The sequence below is a fragment of the Notolepis coatsorum genome, assembly GCF_963971535.1.
Source record: "Notolepis coatsorum genome assembly, chromosome: 6".
NCBI classification, from domain to species: domain Eukaryota; kingdom Metazoa; phylum Chordata; class Actinopteri; order Aulopiformes; family Paralepididae; genus Notolepis; species Notolepis coatsorum.
Genome location: NC_140170.1, coordinates 47,028,257 through 47,052,422, shown reverse-complemented (window position 1 = coordinate 47,052,422; position 24,166 = coordinate 47,028,257). Strand labels below are relative to the sequence as shown.

Here is a 24,166-nt window from a genome sequence, read left to right as displayed (position 1 = left end):
AGAGAGAGAGAGAGAGAGAGAGAGAGAGAGAGAGGGAGAGAGAGAGACACACACACACACAGAGAGAGAGGGGGAAGAGAGGGAGCATGGTGAAAAGGAGGAGAGAGTGGTGGGTGTTTACAACATGTGTCCAACTAGTGGAGCTCATTATGGGCTGTGTCACTGTGTTTACTGCATCACTGCTGTTAGATCCTCCCAAACTGTTACACAATAGATCCTCCCAAACTGTTACACAATAGATCCTCCCAGACTGCTACACAATAGATCATCCCAGACGGCTACACAATAGATCCTCCCAGACTGCTACACAATAGATCCTCCCAGACTGCTACACAATAGATCCTCCCAGACTGCTACACAATAGATCCTCCCAGACTGCTACACAATAGATCCTCCCACAGTGCTACACAATAGATCCTCCCAGACTGCTACACAATAGATCCTCCCAGACTGCTACACAATAGATCCTCCCAAACTGCTACACAATAGATCCTCCCAGACTGCTACACAATAGATCCTCCCACAGTGCTACACAATAGATCATCCCAGACTGCTACACAATAGATATTTCCTTGTGAAAAAGTCCCTTAATGTCTTAATGTGCAATGGCCCGGTAAAAGAAAAAGAAAAGGTAAAAGAAAAAGACCGGAAGGGTCGAAACGTTGTATCTGCTGCTATTATTTGTCACAATTAAAACACCTTGGCGCATCAAAAGTGAGTTGCGAGCACCGCTTTGTTTCATGTACTACTGTTTTTAACAGTTTGGCTCGGCACCAAGGAGCGGAGGATGTGCGTTATTTATTTTTTCTGCATATTATTTTATATAACATATCGATCGAATTAAAGCCCTATTTGCTGTCTGTCGATTGCCGTTTCCGACACAAAATCCGCTCAGCGGTTCTCGAGTTACATGCCGATAAGTGAGGCGTGCGCCAAAGTCTTTAGCACTTTTTTTTCTTCTCCTCGTAGTTTGTGTCACGAGATACTTACGACACTCAGGCAGCATGCACTTCTCGCTCTGCTCCAGTTCCTCAGGACATTCTGCTGGATCTGACTTCAGCATCCTCTGTCTGGTCCGTGCACCCTGCCCACATGTCACGCTGCACCCACTCCAGTCGGACCACGGAGACAGCATGCACGGGGTGGTGTCTGGAAGCAAGTAGGCACGCGCACACACACACACACACACGCACAAACACGCACACACACACGCACAAACACGCACACGCACACACACACACGCACACACACACACACACACACACACACACACACACACACACACACACACACACACACACACACACACACACACACACACACACACACACACACACACACACACACACACACACACACACCATCCTAAACATGGTATTTGTATACACAGAACATTATAACATACATACTATACTGTAGGAATGAAATACGGACAGGTGCCATCAACATTTCTCTACTCTGTCAACCCTTGTTAGGCATTCTGGCATTATGCATTGCTCCACCTTGGTTGATTCTAGACTATTAGTTAGTTAGTGACACAGTTAGTTAGTTAGTTAGTTAGTTAGTTAGTTAGTTAGTTAGTTAGTTAGTTAGTTAGTTAGTTAGTTAGTTAGTTAGTTAGTTAGTTAGTTAGTTAGTTAGTTAGTTAGTTAGTTAGTTAGTTAGTTTATGCCATCACTGCATAATAAGCGAGGTATTCTTCTATACTCACGGCAGTCTGGCACCATGCATTTCTCCACCTCGGCTACCTCAGCTTTACACATGGATCCGTCCAATGGAGGCATCTTCACCATGCGCTCCCGTCGTCTCATTCCTAACCCACAGGTGGCGCTGCAGGGGTCCCACTCCGCCCACTCTGTCACCACGCAGCTACTGGGAGCTGGGAAAAAATGCGACAAAATGTAAATAATCCATAGGAGATAAACAGATGGATGTCATTGTTGTCTCTTAAACCCCACAAGCGCACGCACACACTCAAACACAGATGCTCACACACAGTCACACGCACGCACGCACGCACATCACTATCACTACCACCATCACTACCATCATCACTATCACTACCACTACCATCACCACCATCACCACCATCACCACCATCACCACCACCACCACCACCACCACCACCACCACCATCATCACTACCACCACCACCACCACTACCACTATCACCACCATCATCACTACCACCACCACAATCACTACCATCGTCTCTACCAACACCACCACCATCACTACCACTACCACTACCATCGTCTCTACCACCACCACTACCATCATCACTATCACTACCACTACCATCACCACCATCACCACCATCACCACCACCACCACCACCACCACCACCACCACCACCACCACCACCACCACCACCACCACCACCACCACTATCACTACCACTACCACTACCATCGTCTCTACCACCACCACTACCATCATCACTATCACTACCACTACCATCACCACCATCACCACCACCACCACCACCACCACCACCACCACCACCACCACCACCACCATCATCACTACCACCACCACCACCACTACCACTATCACCACCATCATCACTACCACCACCACAATCACTACCATCGTCTCTACCAACACCACCACCATCACTATCACTACCACTACCACTGCCATCGTCTCTACCACCACCACTACCATCACTACTACCACCACCACCACCACCACCACTACTACCTCCACAACCATACACACCAGCTGGGACTCACAGCATTCGTCGTTGACCACACACTTCTCAGTCTCCTCAGTCTCCTCCGTGTGCAGCTGGCAGACCGAGCCGTCCTCTGGGTACTGTTTGACGTAGCGCTCCCTTGACCTCATGCCCATACCACACGACACGCTGCACGCTGACCAGCTGATCCACTCCGACATCATACAGGTCGATGGCTCTGAAGAGAAGATTTCGTTTATTTACACAGGAAGGAGAAAGAAATGAAACATTAAAACAACTTAAGCCCTCTAGCTGAAGGCCAAATACTGCACGAGACCCGCCGATGCTCTCTAAAGTAGACTTACATAGCTCATCTGGTTTTGTTTACGTTTTTTTTATCCACTTTTTCTCCTCCTTTTTCTATTTTTCTCCCATAACGTGTGGGGGGCTCACACTACCCCCACCATTTTCCTGTCTCTGCTGTGCAGGCGTCCCCCAACCGACCTGTAGGAGTCGCTGTTTACAACGTCCAGATTACCACCCATCGACTTCCCACCCGCTAACTCTGCCAATTGAGTTAGTATGACGGCCGGCCCAAGCCGGAGGCAACGCCGACAGCCGGATTCGATACCGGTGTCTCTTGCGTTGGTGACGAGTGCAATGTCCGCTGCGCCACCCAGCCGTCCGGTTTTGTTTTAGTTTGTAAAGAAAAAAGAGTTAAAACAATGACAAATGGTGGTAAGAAAATCGTTGGCCCTATTCCATGAAACAATTGAAGCTAGTTGGAGGACTCATCCTGCACCCTGACTTCTGACATCATACTGGGCCATCACCCTGACTTCTGACATCATACTGGGCCATCACCCTGACTTCTGACACAGGGACGTGCACAGGACTTTAGAGGGGCAGGTGCTCAAAGGCTGAAAAAGGTACTATACCTGTGTGTGATCTAACCAAGCACGCGCAGGGCCCTTTTCGGGCGGGAGGGGCCTTTTTATGCTTTTTGGGGGGTTTTGGTGATCAAATATTGAATATTGAACTATAATAATCAGTGCAGGAGCTCACTTATCCTTGAAAGACACTTTTATCACTGACTTAAAAGGCCCATACATCTCCATAAATGTTCAGGGGGGAGGGAATAAGTGCTTACCCTACAGACCCCAAGAAGTGCTGTATATTCTGTATTGTTTTATATAAATGCATTTTTTATTCCAATCCCGATTTGTATTTGAGATTCCCAAATCCCATCGGACTTGACTTCTTCGTGTCCCTCAGTGAGTGTAATACCAGCATTCAACTGTATGCGCCACAGCGGTTTCTATCATCATCATCATCACCACCCACGCTATGCATAAAATATATAGGTCCGCGGAGAGGCACGCTGAGGAGGCCGTGCAAACTGCAATGGAATATGGGGCATCTCTCTCTCTTTACCTAATATTTTTATTCTATCCTGACATTTTTCAGTTGGAAGGGCAGTCTATATGTGTAACGACAAAAAACAAAAAAAACAAAATTATTATTATTATTATAATATTTTTTTTCAAAAAGGGCACTTTTTTTATGAGGCTCAAAAAGGCAGGTGCTCAAGCACCCCTTGGGCTCTATGTGTGCACGTGCCTGTTGTGACATCATACTGGGCCATCGCATCTACGTAGGAGTTTACTTTACTTTAGTTTAGTGTCGGAAAAGTTAAAACACCGACATTTAGTATAAGAAAAGTTTGGGCCGACTCCATATACAGCATGCTACCTGCAAAATAGTTTATATTCAGTCATACAGCTCTGAGAAGGAGTTCAGTTATTTGTACAGGAAAACGTTTAAGGGCTTTACGTGATGAGAAAAAAGGTTCCTATACTGCAGTGGAGGAAAAGCACAGAGATAAATAGACACAAAGATAGATATACACAGATATATATAGACACAGAGATATATAGACACATATATAAATGGGAAAAAAAGTATATAATAATAATAATCTAACCCTAACTAACCTTACTGTCATGCACTTGTCCTAATAAACTAACCTACACTGTAGCACTCAACACTTTGATGAACATTGTTACTCAGCTGATAGAGTTGTACCCTTCCTGATGACTTGTCGTACAGAACTTGTAAGTCACTTTGGATAAAAGCGTTCAGCTAAATTACTAAATGTAAAATATAAATGTAGATAGATAGACACAAAGATAGATAGACAGAGATATATAGACAGTAGACACACAAAGATAGATAGACAGAGATAGATAGACACAGATATACTGTATATAGACACAAATATAGATAGACACAGAGATAAATAGACACATAGATAGGTACAGTAGACACAGAGATAGGTAGACACAGAGATAGATAGACACAGAGATAGGTAGACACATAGATAGGTAGACACAGAGATAGATAGACACAGAGATAGGTAGACACATAGATAGGTAGACACATAGATAGGTAGACACATATATAGGTAGACACAGAGATAGATAGACACAGAGATAGGTAGACACATAGATAGGTAGACACATAGATAGGTAGACACAGAGATAGATAGACACATACATAGGTAGACACAGATAGGTAGACACAGAGATAGATAGACACAGAGATACATAGACACAGAGATACATAGACACATAGATAGGTAGACACAGAGATAGATAGACACATAGATATGTAGACACAGAGATAGGTAGACACAGAGATAGATAGACACAGATATACATATACACAGAGATAGGTAGACACAGAGATAGGTAGACACAGAGATAGATAGACACATAGATAGGTAGACACAGAGATAGGTAGACACAGAGATAGATAGACACAGAGATACATAGACACAGATATAGATATACACAGAGATAGGTAGACACAGCGATAAATAGACAGAGATATAGGTAGACACAGAGATACATAGACACAGAGATAGGTAGACACAGAGATAGGTAGACACAGAGAAAGGTAGACACAGAGATACATAGACACAGAGATACATATACACAGAGATAGGTAGACACAGAGATAGGTAGACACAGAGATAGGTAGACACATAGATACATAGACACAGAGATAGGTAGACACAGATATAGGTAGACACAGAGATAGATAGACACAGAGATAGGTAGACACAGAGATACATAGACACATAGATAGGTAGACACAGAGATACATATACACAGAGATAGGTAGACACATAGATAGGTAGACACAGAGATAGGTAGACACAGAGATACATAGACACAGATACATAGACACAGAGATACATAGACACATAGATAGATAGACACATAGCTAGGTAGACACAGAGATAGATAGACACAGAGATAGGTAGACACATAGATAGATAGACACAGAGATACATATACACATAGATAGGTAGACACAGATAGGTAGACACAGAGATACATAGACACAGATACATAGACACATAGATAGGTAGACACAGAGATAGATAGACACATAGATAGATAGCCACATAGATAGATAGACACAGAGATACATAGACACAGATATATATATACACAGATATAGGTAGACACAGAGATAAATAGACACAGATATAGGTAGTCACAGAGATAGGTAGACACAGAGATAGATATACACAGATATAGATATACACAGAGATAAATAGACACATAGATAAGTAGTCACAGAGATAGGTAGACACAGAGATAGGTAGACACAGAGATAGATATACACAGATATAGATATACACAGATATAGGTAGACACAGAGATAGATAGACACAGATATATATACACAGATATAGGTAGACACAGAGATAAATAGACACAGCGATAGGTAGTCACAGAGATAGGTAGACACAGAGATAGATATACACAGATAATATACACAGAGATAAATAGACACATAGATAGGTAGTCACAGAGATAGGTAGACACAGAGATAGGTAGACACAGAGATAGATATACACAGATATAGATATACACAGATATAGGTAGACACAGAGATAGATAGACACAGATATAGATATACACAGATATAGGTAGACACAGAGATAAATACACAGAGATAGGTAGTCACAGAGATAGGTAGACACAGAGATAGATATACACAGATATAGATATACACAGAGATAAATAGACACATAGATAGGTAGTCACAGAGATAGGTAGACACAGAGATAGGTAGACAGATAGATAGGTAGACACAGAGATAGATATACACAGATATAGATATACACAGAGATAAATAGACACAGAGATAGGTAGACACAGAGATAGGTAGACAGATAGATAGATAGATAGGTAGACACAGAGAGCAACTTGTTTTAATCCTGGAAAGACTGGACTTGAGTGAAATCACTGTTGCCGTGGGCAACTCATGCTCATTCCACAGGAAATGGTGCGTGACGAGCAGCTAATCCACTCAGACATATATCTGGCCCGGGTAGGGGTACAGGTCTCTCTCTCTCTCTTCACATTGTGCACGCACGTACACACACACACACACACACACACACACACACACACACACACACACACACACACACACACACACACACACACACACACACACACACACACACACACACACACACACACACACACACACACACACACACACACACACACACACACACACACACACACACACACACACACACACACACACACACACACACACACACACACACACACACAGACACATACACCTTAGATTCAACCCTCAACCCTAGTCTTTATGTGTCTGTGAAAGGTAGGGGGGGGGGGGGGGGTGACATGCTAGCACAGCTGTAAAGGGGGGCAGACTCGTTGCTTGTCAGCAGGGCATCTAGCTTAATGTAAACCAATGGCTGTCTGGGAGGAATTGGATGGTCCTTCTCCAAATGTGTTTTGATTAGGCCTATTGTATTTTATTTTTATTTGATTTGTATTGCATTTCTAGTTAAATGCATAGGATCAATGGGATGAGAGAGGAAGGATTGGAGAAGGACATATGGGGGGAGGACATGCGGCAAAGGTCGCCGGGTCCGGGAGTCGAACCCGGGACGACCGCGTTGCACTGCAGTGCATTACGTGGTGTAGCCTTTTTCTTTCTTTTTTTTTTTTTTTTTTCTCCTTTTTCCTCCGATTTTCTCCCATCCCAATGTTAGTCGTTATGCCAATTCCCAATCCCCTTCCTGGTCGCTGCGCACTTACCCCCCACAGTCGGTCTGGGAGAGTGGAGGCTATCACGTGCTTCCTCCGACACACGTCTAGCCAATCAACCGCTTCTTTTCACCTGGCAGTGCAATGTGTAATGTGTAATGTGTGGAAGGATCACACTACCGCCCTTAGATCCTATCCGCGCTTAGCAGGCGCCCCGACCGAACTGTAGGAGTTGCTGTTTACAATGACCCGGACCCACCCCGCCAGCTTCTCCCACCCTCTAATACAGCCAATTGTATTAGTGTGAACGGCCAGCCAAGCTGGTGACAACCCCGGAGCTGTGAGCTGGATTCGAACAGGCGATTCCAGCGTCTCCGGGGTTGTTGACGAACGCAATCTCCGCTACGCCACCTGACCGCCCGTGGTGTAGCCTTTTAATATTATACTCTGCTGCTGATTGTACTGTAGATTGCACTATTTTACTATTTTATTACTTTTTATTACAGGTTCTAAACTGTCAGGTATTGAACTGTGTGGGTATCAAGCAGGAAGAAAGGATGTCAGGGTTTAAAGGGGAACTATCTTATAAATGGCCTTTTTCAGTGTTTAGCATTGTTTCCTAGCTATGTGAACTTATATTAATATGATCTATGTCTCAAAATTCTCATATTGGCGCATTCTTCCAATTCTCCTCTCACAATATTCACCCTCACTGAACTGAGTCATTTGAAAATGTGATGATTTGTGATGTCAGAAAGACACCGCTGCATGTTAATGTTGAGATACAAGATGAGCTGCACACAGTGGCTGGACCTGGACCTGGAGCCCAGGCTCAAAACGGCTCGAGATCTTGAGGTAGAAAAATGCTGTTTTTGAGGACTTGATTAGAAATACAAAACAATGAATAAAAAAAATATATATATTACAGAGGTGTTCCATAGACTCACAGGAATTGTGTAAAAGTGCCCAAATAGTGAAAGAAATAGTAAAATAGTTCCCCTTTAAAACTGTGGGGGACCCAGGCCTAGAACTGCGCCCTGAGAGAGGGAACTGCACCCTGAGAGGGAGGTTTGAAGGGTCAAAGTGGGTATAAAACAGGAAGGATTTAAACTGTGGATATCAAACAGGGCAAACGTTCTATTTTACTCTTTCTATTATTGTCTATTTTAAAACTGCAATATAATCAAACCATACACAAGGTGGCCTAATGGGATGTTAGATCCTAATGTGAAAAATACATTAAGAATGTGCTACATATAGGGCGGTCAGGTGGCGTAATGGAGATTGCGTTCGTCACCAAATCCCAGAGCGGCTAGATTCGCCTGTTCGAATCCAGCTCACAGCTCCGGGGTTGTCACCAGCTTGGCTGGCCGTTCACACTAATAAAATTGGTAGTATTAGAGGGTGGGAGAAGCTGGCAGGGTGGGTCCGAGTCGTTGTAAACAGCGACTCCTACAGTTCGGTCGGGGCGCCTCCTAAGCGCGGATAGGACTTGAGTGGGATAGTGTGATCCTTCCACACGCTACGCCCTCTCAATGAGAGTCCGCGCTGCCAGGTGAAAAGAAGCGGTTGATTGGCTGGACGTGTGTCGGAGGAAGCATGTGATAGCCTCCACTCTCCCAGACCGACTGTGTGGGGTAAGTGCGCAGCGACCAGGAAGGGGATTGGGAATTGGCATAACGACTAACATTAGGATGGGAGAAAATCGGAGGAAAATGGAGGGGGAAAATGTAAAATGTGCTACATATGTTGCAACGTTTGTCATAAATAGAGGCCTTGCGCGGAATGCTTGTGTAGTTGTCTCTCTTCCAACATGGCTGCCTGTAACCATTGGTAAAAGTGTTGATGTTTGTCATATATCAATATACAACTGCTGTTTTGCACATAGTCTCATTGAGCCACCTCCGAAAGCACTCCCTGCTTTCGGAAGTGGCTCAATGAGACTATGTGCAAAACAGCAGTTGCTATGTATTGATAGGGATACATAGCATAGATAAGGCAGGATATTTCCAAAAGGGGAACTATCTTATAAATGGCCTTTTTCAGTGTTTAGCATTGTTTCCTAGCTATGTGGACTTATATTAATAGGATCTATGTCTCTAATTCTCCAATTCTCCTCTCACAATATTCACCCTCACTGAACTGAGGTGTCGGTTACACCTAGGGTGTTTTCGTTTCGTTTTCAGGATGAATTTAGCTTTTCCAGGTGGCAACGTAGTGGCAGCCGAGTTAGACATTCGTTTTGCCTCCTGAGCACAGTGATGTAGTACAATGCCAAAGCAGTAGGTGGCAGTAGGTGGCGAACATGAAGGCAATTTTCAACCAATACACTTCCTGCAAAAAAAAATACACAAGCCGCCATCTTTAAATGCCTCCTTGAGCTATTTAGCCACTGTAGCACTTATTTTTCAGCAAAGAACGTGCAATAAACAAAACGGATACATTCACTGTGTGTTCTGCCTCTCATTTGTTGATGAAACAAAACTAACATCAACACAATTGAACACCAAAAGCGGAGTTTAGTCTCATCTGCGCCGATTTTGTTAGCTTACATGCTAACGTGAATGGAATATGCCAGTATAACAGTATAGCATTGTGGCTAGCAGCTAACGTTAGCTCACGTTAGTTAGCCAGCCAGCACCAAACTATCAGTAGCTAGATAACATTAGAGACAACGCCTCATGTATTAAACAAAAGTGAATAGATGACTGGGCCATTTTGTTTAATGCTTGTTATGTTGAAAGAGGAGCTCTGAGCTGCTCATGCAATCGACTCTTGCGTGGCTGCTGGTTTGTTGACATGCATGTTGGGAGGCGGAGGATTTGGCCTTGGTCTTTACTGCGCATGGGCATTGGGCAAAACGGCTCCGCTCAGATTACACGACACGTTGTTGGCGAGTTTTGGCGTTTTTCCAAAACGGAAACACAATTTCAGCGTTGTCAGTAGGGCAACGCGTTTTCCTGCCAAAACGGCATTTCTATTTAACAGGGAGAGCAAACGTATTCATTCAGCAACAAAACGAAAACAAAAACACCTAGTCTAACCATGGCCTGAGTCATCTGAAAATGTGCATATCTGTGATGTCAGAGATTTCTCCAGCTGCATAATAATGTGGCAGTTGGTGTGGCAGTTGCCACCAGGCCACACAGTGGTTGGAGCCCAGCCTCAAAACCAGTGGCGTCGTTAGCCCTGGGCTTCCGGGGCTTTTTTTTTTTTTTTTTTTTTTACTTTTCTAAGATGTCAGCATCCCCATTGTCAGTGCTGAATATTTGTTAGTGTTTGGTATTTTTTGTTGGTTTTTAGTACTTTTAAACATCCATTTTTAGTAAGTAGTTTTCATTTGATCCTATAATTTTTTCATTCACCGATTTTTGGACTTTTTTTTTGTGTCCTGAAAGGCCACAAAACATAAATCAGACATAAATCAAATGCATTATTATTATTATCGTCCAGGAGGGAAAAGACACTTTGGATAGTAGGGACTGCATCTCTGCCTGTCCTGACCAGGAAACACTTTGCAACTTTGACCTCCTCTGGCAATAGTTGGATATTGTAGTGTGTGGCGAGGGGTTGAAGCAATTCCACTGAGAGAAACTGGTCTGAGGCTGGATAACATGCCTGTATGCCTCTCATAAGTTGTTATCCAACTCATGAGAACCTGCTCTCAAGCTCTTGCAGCATTCTGTCGACGACTGGATAGAACAGTCTCTGTCTCAGCTGATCTCCTGAGCTGAGGTCTGAGCTTGTGCCACAAGATGACTCAACTACATACTCATCCATCCTTTTCTGCTTCCTCCTTTGGCTGGTAGTATGTTCCTCAATCCAAAGGCCATTACATATGGCCTTTGTCCTGTCATACATGTCCACTGCCATCTCTGAGGTGCGATAACCTTTGAGTGTGTCCTGCACTGTGCTTTTAAATAGTAGATAGGTATTGAAGATGTGCACTTTAACGCAGCAGCACCTGGAGCCATCCATATCCATGTCCAGTGTCCACTGACAAAGACATGCTCATAATACTGTAATAAACTATAATAAGCTTTAATCGAACCCTGGTTCATTTCCTCGGATAGTCCGGTTGGTTTGGGGTGGTGTGAAAGCTCATTCACTCTTGCAAGTGAACCCTGCTGTGGTTCATTTGAGATGTGAATGCAAAGCGGACCAAAGGCAGGAAAAGACCCAAAAATCTAATATTCTTTTTATGAGAAGACTGAAACATATGTATATAATGAAACACACAATACAGTTTTTTTTCCGATTGCTTAAGCATGATTTTGAAAACGGGGCCCGGTGTTTCAAAACACACAATTAGCACAACCACACACACAATTATCAGAACACCTCAGATCCTTTGCTAAATTAAATACTTGTCAAAACCATACACTAATTTATAAAAACTACATTTTGTTACCATATGAAACGCACGTTTCATATGACTTAATTCTGTTTGAACCAGTTACACACACTGCTGTGCTTAACCTAAAACACATTTAGCAATTCTACTTCTCAGTGATTAGAGTACTGTAAGTGAAGTACGCAGAGAATGTGCAAATATACAATAAATTCACCAAACACTACACAAGACCAATGCTGTAGACTGATGAAAATATAATTTATTTCTCTCCATATACCCAAATCAATGATGCAGACTGATGAATATACATTTTCTCTCCATATAACCAAATAAGTCAACATTTCAACATGGAGAATCACAACAAAACATGTCCCAGTTTTCATGCTACTATGTGCATAACACTGTAAGCTCAGCAAATATCAGACAACTGTATCCAGTACAGGATACAATTACAGTAAAACAAAAACAATTTTGAAAAATGAAAATGTATATTTCCATCAGTCTCCATCATTGGTTGTCTTGTGTAGTGTTTGGTGAATGTATTGTATATTTTCACGTTCTCTGTGTACAGTACTTCACTCTCCTTCCATTTTGGTTGAAGACAGGTGAACTCACCTGCTGCATTTTTATAGTGCTTATTAAACCTGATTGGTGTATCTACAATTAAGCAATGCTGTGTTTGTGCATCTGATGGCTGTGTTTAACCAATTGGCTCATATGTGTGATAATTTGACATTCTGTGTCTAATGTAATGCAAGTGTGTTTAGTGTTTTGCAAATCACTGTGTATTGTTTTGCAAAAAGTGTGAGGCTGACATTGTGCTTCTAGGGGTGAAAATCTGGGCCTATGTTTTGCTCCTTGAGTGTAAGGTTTTGATAATTGTGTAATACTTTTGAGGGGCAACCCCCCTCTACCCCCCCCCCCCCCTCTGGGCTGAAGCCCCCAAAGTTTTCTAACCCTAAAAACGCCCCTGCTCAAAACGGCTTAAGATCTTGAGGTAGAAAAATGCTGTTTTTAAGTACTTGATTAGAAATACAAAACAATGAATTTAAATCTTAGAGGTGTTCCATAGACTCACATGAATTGTGTAAAAGTGCCCAAATAGTGAAAGAAATAGTAAAATAGTTCCCCTTTAAAATAATTGTCTTGGCCACAACCCTCCATGCATTAAAACCAGTTGTTCCTCATACCTGCTTCCCTGAGCAGCCTCTGAGCAACCGAAAAGAGCCAAGTCAAGTCAAGTCAAGAGATTTATTTGTCACGGCATACAAGTATACAATGAAATGCGGGTGGTCTTGCCCGCAACGATGTGCAAATAACATATAATAGAATCAACATTGTGCAATAAGCAAGTAACATTGTGCAATAAACAAGTAACATGTTAGGGCATATCGGTATATAAGTTATTTACAGAGCATGGAGGACATACTGGGTCCTTTGGTAGTGTCTAATTTATACAATCTCTGGTTATACTATACTATTTTTTAAAAAGTGACCCTTCTTGGTTGCCATAAGTGTGGGCGTGTGCAGCATGAGTGTGTGCCTGCTCATGTTAAAGTGGCTGCTAGTGTGTGAGCGTGTCCAGTGAGTGTGTTGTGCGTGTGCTCATGTGTGCTTGTGTGTGGAGAGTTCAGTGTTCAGGGCTCTGATGGCCTGGGGGAAGAAGCTGAGCCGAAGTCTCTCTGTCCTAGCAGCTGGTGTTCGTAGGCGTCTGCCTGACCTGAGCAGCATGAACAGGCTATTGTTGGGGTGGTGTGGGTCTTTCATTATTCTGCAGGCTCTGGATTTGCACCTCTTGTTGTATAGAACCTGCAGGGGTGGTAGTGCAATACCCGTGGTACGCTCGGCTGAGCGCACCACTCTCTGTAGGGCCATCTTGTCCTGTGCCGTGCTGTTTCCATACCAGGCAGTGATGTTTCCAGTCAAGATGCTCTCTACAGCTCCGGAGTAGAAGGACTGGAGTATCTTCCCAGATACTCTGAACTTCCTTAACTGTCTCAGGTGGTAGAGGCGTTGCTTCGCCTTTTTTACGACTGAGTCTATGTGTGTTGTCCATGTCAGATCCTCTGCAATGTGGACCCCCAGGTACTTAAAGCTGCTCACCCTGTCCACGGTAGCCCCGTTAATCCTCAGTGGTGTGTGTGTCTCCTGCTGTCCTCTCCTATAATCCACGATCAGCTCCTTGATTTTACCAATGTTCAGGAGCAGGCTGGCACCAGCGTTCCAGTACCTCAACCTCCTCCCGGTAGGCCTTCTCGTCGTTGTCCGAGATCAGCCCCACCACCACTGTGTCGTCCGCAAACTTCACTATGGAGTTGGAGCTGAACTTGGCCACACAGTCATGTGTGTATAGTGAGTACAGCAGGGGGCTCAGAACACAGCCCTGGGGGGACCCGATGCTCAGGGTGATGGTGTTGGAGGTCTGACCCCCCACCCTCAGAAAGTCCAGTATCCAGGCGCTCAGAGCGGAGCTCAGACCTAGCTCGATCAGCTTGTCCACCAGTCTGGTGGGGACTATGGTGTTGAACGCTGAGCTGTAGTCAATGAACAACAGTCTCACATAGCCCCCCTTCTGACGGTCCAGGTGAGAGAGGGTGCTGTGCAGTACTTGGGAGACCGCATCGTCAGTGGACCTGTTTGGCCTGTATGCAAATTGCATAGGGTCCATATCACTGGGGAGGGAGGCACAAATGTGATCCTTGACCAGCCTCTCGAAACATTTCATGGCCACAGAGGTGAGTGCCACCGGTCTGTAGTCATTGAGACCTGCTGGGGAGGGTTTCTTTGTTACCGGGATAATGGTAGACATCTTGAAGCAGGCAGGGACCACTGACTCCTTCAGGGATCGATTAAATATGGTGGTGAACACAGGGGCTAGCTGGTTAGCACAGGACTTAAGTATGCGTCCTGTTATTCCATCTGGGCCAGCCGCCTTCCTGGTGTTCACCTGCATAAACGCTCTTCTCACACTGTGTACCGTCAATGAGAGAGCGTCCCCGCCCCCCCGCGGATGCCCCCCCCCCCCTCCACAACAGCCGGCGCACCAGTGACGTCACTAGCCGTTGAGCTAGCAGCGCCACTGTTTGCACCAAACCGCGCGTAGAAGGTGTTGAGCTGGTCCGCAAGGGAGGCATCGTCGCTCCCTATTGGGGGGCGCTGACTTTGTAGTCAGTTATCGTCCTCAGTCCCTGCCATAAGCCTCTTGTGTCATTCTGTGCCATTTGTGCCTCCATCTTGTCGGCATACGTCCTCTTAGCAAGTTTAACAGCCTTGCGCAGAGTGTAGACTGTTGTCTTGTACTCTTCCATGTTTCCTGACTCTCTGCCAAGGTTATAAGCAGTGGTACGAGAGTTCAGAGCTGCTCTGATAGTACTGTCCACCCATGGTTTCTGGTTCGGGAACACCCTCGCCTTCTTTGTGGGGACAATACTGTCAGCAAGTGTTGTTATAAAGCTCACAACGGTGTCTGTGAACTCGCTGACGTCACTGGTGCTTCTCTCGAACATTCCCCAGTCGAGGTCATCGAGTGTGTCCTGAAGCGTGGCCTCTGATTGGTCGGTCCATCTTTTTACCTCACGTGACATGGCGGCGTCACGTGATCTTTGTTTGTAAGCAGGGACCAACAAGATGGCGGCATGATCTGACGCGTTCGTCGCTCTCACTAATGGTGGAGCCGGTACAGCCTTGTATCCGGCTCTGAACGGGGTGTAACAGTGGTCGAGTGTATTTCCTCCCCTTGTGGAGCAGACGATGTGCTGAAAGAAAGACAACATGACTTTTTTCAAATTCGCCTGATTGAAATCATGGCCGCGTCTGGGTGCTTGATCTGATGTGTGTTTAGATGGTCGTGAAGTTCCGCTAGCGCCCTGCCGACGTTCGCTTGGGGAGGAATGTATACTGCAGTCATGATTACTGCAGTGAACTCACGTGGAAGATGGAAGGGACGACATTGGATCGAGAGGTGTTCCATGTCGGCGGAGCATGAACGGGAGAGTATCTGCACTTCCCCGGGGCTAGTCCAGCCGTTGTTGGTCATAAGGCAGAGACCCCCGCCGATGCTCTTCCCGGAGGCCTCTGTACGGTCCGCTCTGAAGATGGTGAAGGAGTTGGAGGGAGAGATGCTGTGATCCGGAGTCACTGGTTTCAGCCAGGTCTCCGTGAAACACAGGATATTGCAGTCCTTCATCTCTCACTGGAATCGGACCCGTGCTCGTAAATCATCCAGACCATCTTACTCTCTAGCGAACGTGCATTCGCCAGCTCTCAGAGTCAGATGGAATGTCCTTTTCATAGACTTTGAAATATATTTAACCAAAAGTGTAGAAGAGGACATAGCCAGAAAAGAGGTGGTAATGAACCATCCGACTGCAGCTCACACAGTGGAGAGACTGTAGGATCAATTCTATTCGGTTTAGTTTTCCAAGTAGTGAAGCATGTTCATGCTTAGCCCTTTCACTGCCGCACTACCAAAACGGTTAACCCTTTCACTGCGACAATTCACAGAAGGTTAACCCTTTACTATCACACACAACCGACGGCAACCGAGGGTTAGAGGCAGTAGCCGACCTCGCCAGTTCAGGTTTTCCCGCTGCGAGGCCCATCTTGGCAGCCTCACTCTTGTGGCGCAGTTGACATTGTGTGTGTGTGTACTGATTAGAGGTAGACCAAGGTACCCATGTACATGTCAAAATACTTCCCAAAGGTCAGTGAATACCACGATCACAACACCAGAGGGAGCTCCACAAATCATGTTAAACCCAGATTTGGCTCAAACAAGGGACTAAACACGTTTAGCAATTATGCCACATCAATGTGGAACGCCCTACCCACAGCTGTAAAGGAATGTGAATCACTACCCACTTTCAAAAACACTCTCAAAGAACACCTACAGGAGACTGCAATTCGAAACTGGCCACCACAAATGTCCTAACCCAGTTGTACAGTAAATTACCAAGTATGGCTTTGTCAGTATTCCAATGTACAGTGTACAGTGTCCCCCACCCACCCCCTACCCCCCCCCCCCCACCCAACCCCACCCCACCTACCCAACCTCCTCCAATGTACAGTTTCTACGTCAAATGTACATACACTCTTTTCTGGACACTTTTTGTATCACAAACAGTACTGTATGTGCAAATCTGGTATGTCATAAATGTATAGATGTAGCAGTCTATCTGTATGTCATGTGTGTCATATATGTCCTGATGAATTGAAAATGGGGGACCCTGATGTAAACAAGACGAAAGTCTTTCTCTGGTCTGCATCCCCTTAACAATTGTATGTATTGAGCTGTACTGTACTGTACCCATTCTGCAATCTGTTAATAAAGTTTTCAATCAATCAATCAAGGTGTTGCCTACAATGCTGCCAGCTTCATCATACAAGGTTTACAGATTTGCCTCCTTACCGTTAGCGGGCTCCCTATTAGCATTATAATAATGGTGGATTGGATTTATATAGCGCTCTTCTCTGACTCAAAGTGCTTCACAGAGTCCATTATTCGTTCATACACAGTCATACCGGTGGTGGTAAGCTACAATTGCAGCCAGAGCTGCCCTGAGGCAGACTCACGGAAGCGTGGCGAATAATCATCGCCTACGGCCCCTCCGACCACCACCAACATTCATTCACATGCATACACATTCAAACGAGGTAAGTAGGTTAAGTGTCTTGCCCAAGGACACAACGGCAATGGGATGGACATGGGCTTGAGCGGGATTCGAACCAGCAACCCTTCGATCATTGGACGCCCCCCTCTACCCCTGAGCCACGCCGCCCCATTGGGTACGGAATAGTGCCTCATTGTGTAACCTGTCAAGATCTACTCTGCTACTCTGTAGCTGCGACTCTGCTGTGTGTGCAGGCGAAGCAGGATGTTGTCCGTCTTGATAGTATTGATAACACGCTTAGTATTTTACGAATTAGAGGTGTTTTATTTGATGAAAGTGGGCACTGTTATGTGAAAATGAACTAAAGAGAAATAAAAGCATAACATTGGTGGAGTAATGTACTCCGTGGAGCCTGCACCCAGAGTAACACTGGTAACACCGCCCACCGCCCACTGTGGCAAGCCTTCTCACAACCCGTTTTGTGTTCTCACGCACACATACGCACACACGCACACCACACACACACACACACACACCACACACACACACACACACACACACACACACACACACACACACACACACACACACACGCACACACACACACACACACATTTGTACTGCCCACACGAAATGAACGCAGATACTATTTACTTAACAGGGTCGGTTACCTTCCACTTCAACTCAAAACTGAAGGGCCCATTTAACGACACTGAAGTTAAGAATGGTTATTAGTGGCTGGGGCTCGTATCCATTAGAAGGAGAATCACAGCTGCCGGGGGTTAAAAGGATTCCACGCTGGTTCATTCTATCATTATTAGCCAGCATGGCACCTCAAGACCCCCTCATCCCGCAATAGTGTACACAGCACTAGCCATCCAACAACTTCCCCCACCCTGCATTTATCGTGCATAAGTAGTATAGAGTACAGTCAGGGCCTCCGCTAGGGGCGTGCAAGCAGTGCGGTCGCACAGGGCCTCGCGAGAAGGGGGGCATCAAAAAAAATAAAAAAAAGTATATATATATATATTTTTTTATACAAATAAAAATAAATAGAATGTTAACACTTTGATTGCCTAAGGCTAAATTCATGATATACCATAGGTTGCCGGCTCTATTTGTCTATGGAGAAATTCCCCTTCTTTGCAGGGCTATAACTTTTTAAATTCTATTGCTAAATTGCCATTATTAGGGCCCATTCAATGTCCTATATGTATTGTTCAGGGTGAAGCAACGTTAAACTTTTTCATTCACATATTCATACTAAAATATGATCTAAAGTATAAGTATGTTTTCATCTCTTTCTGCAGCTTTCTCCAGAACATGATTTATAGCCCCAAATGCATTATATTGATGATCAAATACAGTTTGATAGCAATCGGCGCGATATAAAAAAATCCAACTGGACGGACTTCTGGAAGTTACTACACGTAATCTGATGTTGACCGGATGGCCGAGGGGGCGTTTATAATTCCGTGGGCAGCGTTATACCATTCATCTAATGTGGGTCAAATGTTCATCGGATCAGTTAGTATAGGAGACATTGAAAAATAACGCTGAATCTTACCGTATCTTCCTCGCGCCGTTGGCCGATGAGCGTGGAACAGACATTTTCCTATTATGGGATATAGAAATATCCGGTCCATTTCCAGGTTGTATAGTAATATATACGTCCAAATCATGTTGTTTTTTCGAGTTATTTGCAGCGATCGATGTTCACTGTGTGAAGACTGAGTCTCTCTAACACTAGCGAGTGCCCGGACCCCATATGGAGTGAGTCCTACCGGGTTAAAGGTAACATCCGTTTTTTTCGATCTGCCGATCGGCCACCAGATGGCGGTCTTGAACCGCTAGAGGATTGAGAGGAGATCACACTTGTGTCTCAGGGCCCCCGGAAAGGAAATATGATTCCGATCACAGATTTTTGAAATATTGATATCAAAGACGAGTTACGGCGTCTTCGGCAACTTGAGCATGGCGGGGAAGGATGCCTAAAAAAGCATCTTCCGGCAGTTAAAGTGTTAACAATCACTTTCCATCACAGACCTAAAATCTAGTTTTGCTTACATGCTTATATATTTCACATTAGACACGTTTGTAGAATAGTGTTCCGGGCTCTGCGGCTCTGCAGATATACTATTGGTTTCATTCAATGACCCGTTTACTTTTGTGCAAAGCATTGTGGGGTGGGAGGACTAACACTAAGGGGAGCTGGTTGGCGTCGGTCTGGTAGTCGGTAGAGAGATGTGAAGAAGACAGGTATTATCCATGAGGGGAGGGGGTACAGGTACAGGGTCTATTCGGCGCTATCCACGGGAGCGAGTGGATGTCTTGGCCAAGAGCATCCTACTTTTGAAAACCAAATGTGCAGCATCGGAGCAGAAGAAATAACGCTGCGTACCGTAAGCTTATCAATACCAAGTATAGTGATTAGGTTATGCCAAGACGAAGAGAACGTTCGGCAGATGGACTGAAGATGAAAGTTGTTGCGTTTTAGAACGTTCAGTCAGGATAGCCATGTCGGCTAGTAGCTTAGCTAAAGGCAGGGATAGCTAACTAGCGTCAGCTACGTTATCGAGTGCTAACGTGTGTCAGATAAACTAGGGACAGACTCCCAAGTTTATCCCAACGGGGGGGACAATATCATGGGACTGGTGAACTTTGTCATCTCCACGGTTGTCTCCTTCCTCTTGGACCTGATTCTGCGTCTCTCTCTCTCTCTCTCTCTCTCTCTCTCTCTCTCTCTCTCTCTCTCTCTCGTGCTCTCTCTCTCTTGCTCTCTCTCTTGCTCTCTCTCTCGCTCTCTCTCTCTTGCTCTCGCTCTCTCGCTCTCTCGTGCTCTCTCTCTCTCTCTCTCTCTCGCGCTCTCTCTGTCTCTCTCTCTCTCACTCGGTGTGTTGCATCGTGCAGTTTGTGACGTGTGTACTAAGCTTATAGAGTTCGATTCAAATAAGGCAAAACTGCAAATCTGCATGTCATGCTTGAAAAATTAACCTGGCTTTAAGCTTGTTTATCAGGTCCAGGGGTGTTTTATGCATTTTCCCTGTTACTGCCAGGTGTACGACTGTACAGGTGCATTGCCACTAAGCCTCGGGCAGCGCTATTATTTAAGAATACGTTGACTGTATCACATGCCCAGCCTCGGGCAGCGCTATTATATGAGAATACGTTGACTGTATGCAATTTTTTTTTATGTCTTTTATATTATATACTTTTTTTTTCTTTTCTACCTTTAGGGGGGGGGGGCTCGCGTTTAAATCTCACACAGGGCCTCGCATTTCTCCCAGACGGCACTGAGTACAGTATGCAGAATTCCCCCCACCCTGCATTCATCCTGCACAGGTAGTATGCAGAACTCCCGCCTTGCATTTATCTTAGTAATATTTACATTTACATTTAGTCATTTAGCTGACGCTTTTATCCAAAGCGACTTACAAGTTCTGTACGACAAGTGATCAGGAAGGGCACAACTCTATCAGCTGAGTAACATGTTCATCAAAGTGTTGAGTGCTACAGTGTAGTTTAGTATATTAGGACAAGTGCATGACAGTAGTTAGTTAGGGTTATATATTATAATCTTTTTTCTTATTTCAGATATTAGTTGAAGAAGTGTTTCATTTAGTCGACGGCGAAAGATTGGACGGGTTTCGGCTGTCCTAACTGTGGTGGGAAGTTCGTTCCACCATTGTGGGGCAAGGACCGAGAATAGGCGGCTTCTCTTTGATGACCCTCCTGGAGCTTGGATAGGAGTAGGTCTGAGGCGGCCGCAAGATGCAGAGCGGAGGGGTCTTGAGGGTGTGTAGTTAGAGACCATTGACCGGAGGTAGGCGGGAGCCGTTCCCTTCGCCGCACAATATGCCAGTATACGGTACAGTACACATCACTATTATAGTATACCACTATACACAGTATACATATACTCCCATGGGGACGCTTGTTGACGGATGTCCTGCCTCATTTTAAACCAAAATCAATGTGCAAACATACATGGCAGAGTAAAGGGGCAGGGACTCAGGTCCCCTTTGGATCCTATCTGTACACTTCTGGCGTATACAGTATATTGTAGAACTGAATCTATCCTGCTTTAGTGCTGCCATTTTCAACTCAAGGGGGACACATCAGTACAGTACAGAGCGTGCAGTGGGACCTTCAACAACAGAATGGCAGTAAAACACAGCAGCAGCTTTGGGGTAATGGCCGTGCTCCATCACAAGCCGGCCATAAACAGTCCAAAGCATGGAGGATGGATGCACTTTCACTAACTTAGCAACGATTTCTCTCTCTCTCTCTCCTCTCTCTCTCTCTCTCTCTCTCTCTCTCTCTCTCTCTCTCTCTCTCTCTCTCTCTCTCTCTCTCTCTCTCTCTCTCTCTCTCTCTCTCTCTCTCTCTCTCTCTCTCTCTCTCTCTCTCTCTCTCTCTCTCTCTCTCTCTCTCTCTCACATCCCCTCCCTCTCTTCCAACAGACTGAAAGCGGCCAGGGTGCAGTGACTGTAGCCTAATAGGGCAGAACTAAGTGAATCATTAATAAACGTCCACATGTATCTGTGGCCCCTGATGAGGCCTGTGGGGTTTTGCCCAGTAATATTAATCAATCTGCCCCCCCCAGGAACAAAAAGCAGATCCAATACCAGGTCGGTTAAAGGAAAACGCCAACATTTTGGGAAATTAGCTTATTTGCCATCTACCCTGGAGTTAGACAAGAAGATGGATACTTTTTTCTTCTCTCTGCATGCAGTAGGAGTAGGAAGACACGCACCGTTAGCCTAGCTTAGCGTCAGCCACTGAAAGTAGGTTCCTCCATTAGCCTAGTTCCCAACGTCTTCCTATTCCTACTGCATGCACAGAGAAGCAAAAAGTATCCATCTTCTTGTCTAACTCCAGGGTAGATGGCAAATAAGCTAATTTCCCAAAATGTTGGAGTTTTCCTTTAATCGATGAGTTGAGTAGTGGATGCTTTGTGTGTGTGCGTGTGCGTGCATACCTGAATTAATGTATGTGTGCTTGCGTGCAAACGTGTCTGTGCGTGACTGATTGAGTACTGTACTGTATGTATAAGTGGTAGCGTGTATGTGTGTATGGCTGTGTGTATGTGTATGTGTACCTGTATGTGCATGTGTCTGTTTGTGTATGTGTGTATGCCTGTGTGTGTATATCATATATAAAAATTATGAAAACGTGTGTGGGTGTGTCAATCAAACACGGTAGTGAATAGAAGAGTATATTGTGCTCATATTTAAAGGGGCTTTAAAGATACTGTACAAAGACTGATGATGACACAAACTGTATGAAATCAATAGAAGTGGATATGGACCACTAGCCTAGCATAAAACTCAACAGTTTTAAGGCTAGCTGGTCCATAGACTAGCTTGCAGCCAGAAATGCTTTTTATTGAACACACAGAGAGGAAATTGGTATATATCTTGTCTGACTCTGGAGAAGACGGTAAGTGCATTTCCCATAATGTTCCTTTAAATTACATTCGTAATGAATAGGTATCTCAGGTCTGAATGCATTGTGTACAATTCAGAATGTACAAGGTCAAGGTAAACTGTATTATCCCAGCAGGGACATTCAGATGGTCACAGTGGAAAAACGTGTGTGACGTTAAAAAAAAACAGTATCACAGTCCAGGGTTTCCGTTAGAAAAAATTGTTGCCGGTCTCAGGGTCCGGTAGATTTTTATCTACCGGTCAAATGAGAGAAATTCCGGTCAGAGTTTATTGAGCTTAAAAACAACAGGCTATATAAAGAATGACATCCTCAAGGCATGTAGATTTATAATATTTTAACTTAAACCTAGGCTACTTTTGCGTATACAGTCATTATATTCCAAATAAAATAAGTCCAGAGACTCCGTGCTGCTGCCGACTTTAAATCAAATAGACCTGTGTCTGTGGGCAGTCGGCCCGACATTAATAAACAGCAGTCTGTTATAATCACATTTATGAGCTAACGAATTCCGTTATATTGGACATTTGTATTAATTATATCAAGCGAAGAACTGAGAAATTTGGCAGAGAGACGGCAACATTATCGTGGGTTTGCGTGATGTATATCTCCACCTAGTCCCAACGACTTGGTGCTGGTCATAATGTCCGGTGAAAACAACTCCCTCCAAGCACAACTTGACCACCCGAACCGTACCAAAACAGGCCAAAATTAAATAGCCCATGCGACGAACGATTCATTACATTCGTTTCATCGTTGCTCCACCAAGCAGCCGGTCCAACAATATCAGCGCGAGCGCCGCAGTTAGTTTGCAAGAAGCATCCAGCTGCAGACCCGCAGAGCAGCTTTCCAGGTCTGGGGACCGCACTGTGCCAGCAAAGCTGGTGGGTTCTGTGGGTCTGCAGCTGCATGCCTTCCGCAAATCCAGCAGCAAGCTCTCGCTGAGCGAAGCAACGACAACAAACGCAAT

General features: G+C 44.8%; 1 protein-coding gene across 1 annotated transcript in view; it reads right to left on the bottom strand.

Moving 5' to 3' along the window:
• Positions 1-168: 168 nt before the first annotated feature.
• Positions 169-24,166, bottom strand: part of LOC311229460 (spondin-1-like) — a gene marked incomplete at its 3' end in the record, with an annotated part of 239,998 nt that continues 216,000 nt past the window's right edge. The window contains 4 exon segments of the mRNA XM_084315541.1: positions 169-200; positions 991-1,149; positions 1,712-1,879; positions 2,736-2,915. Coding sequence (XP_084171667.1) covers positions 169-200; positions 991-1,149; positions 1,712-1,879; positions 2,736-2,915 — 539 coding nt within the window.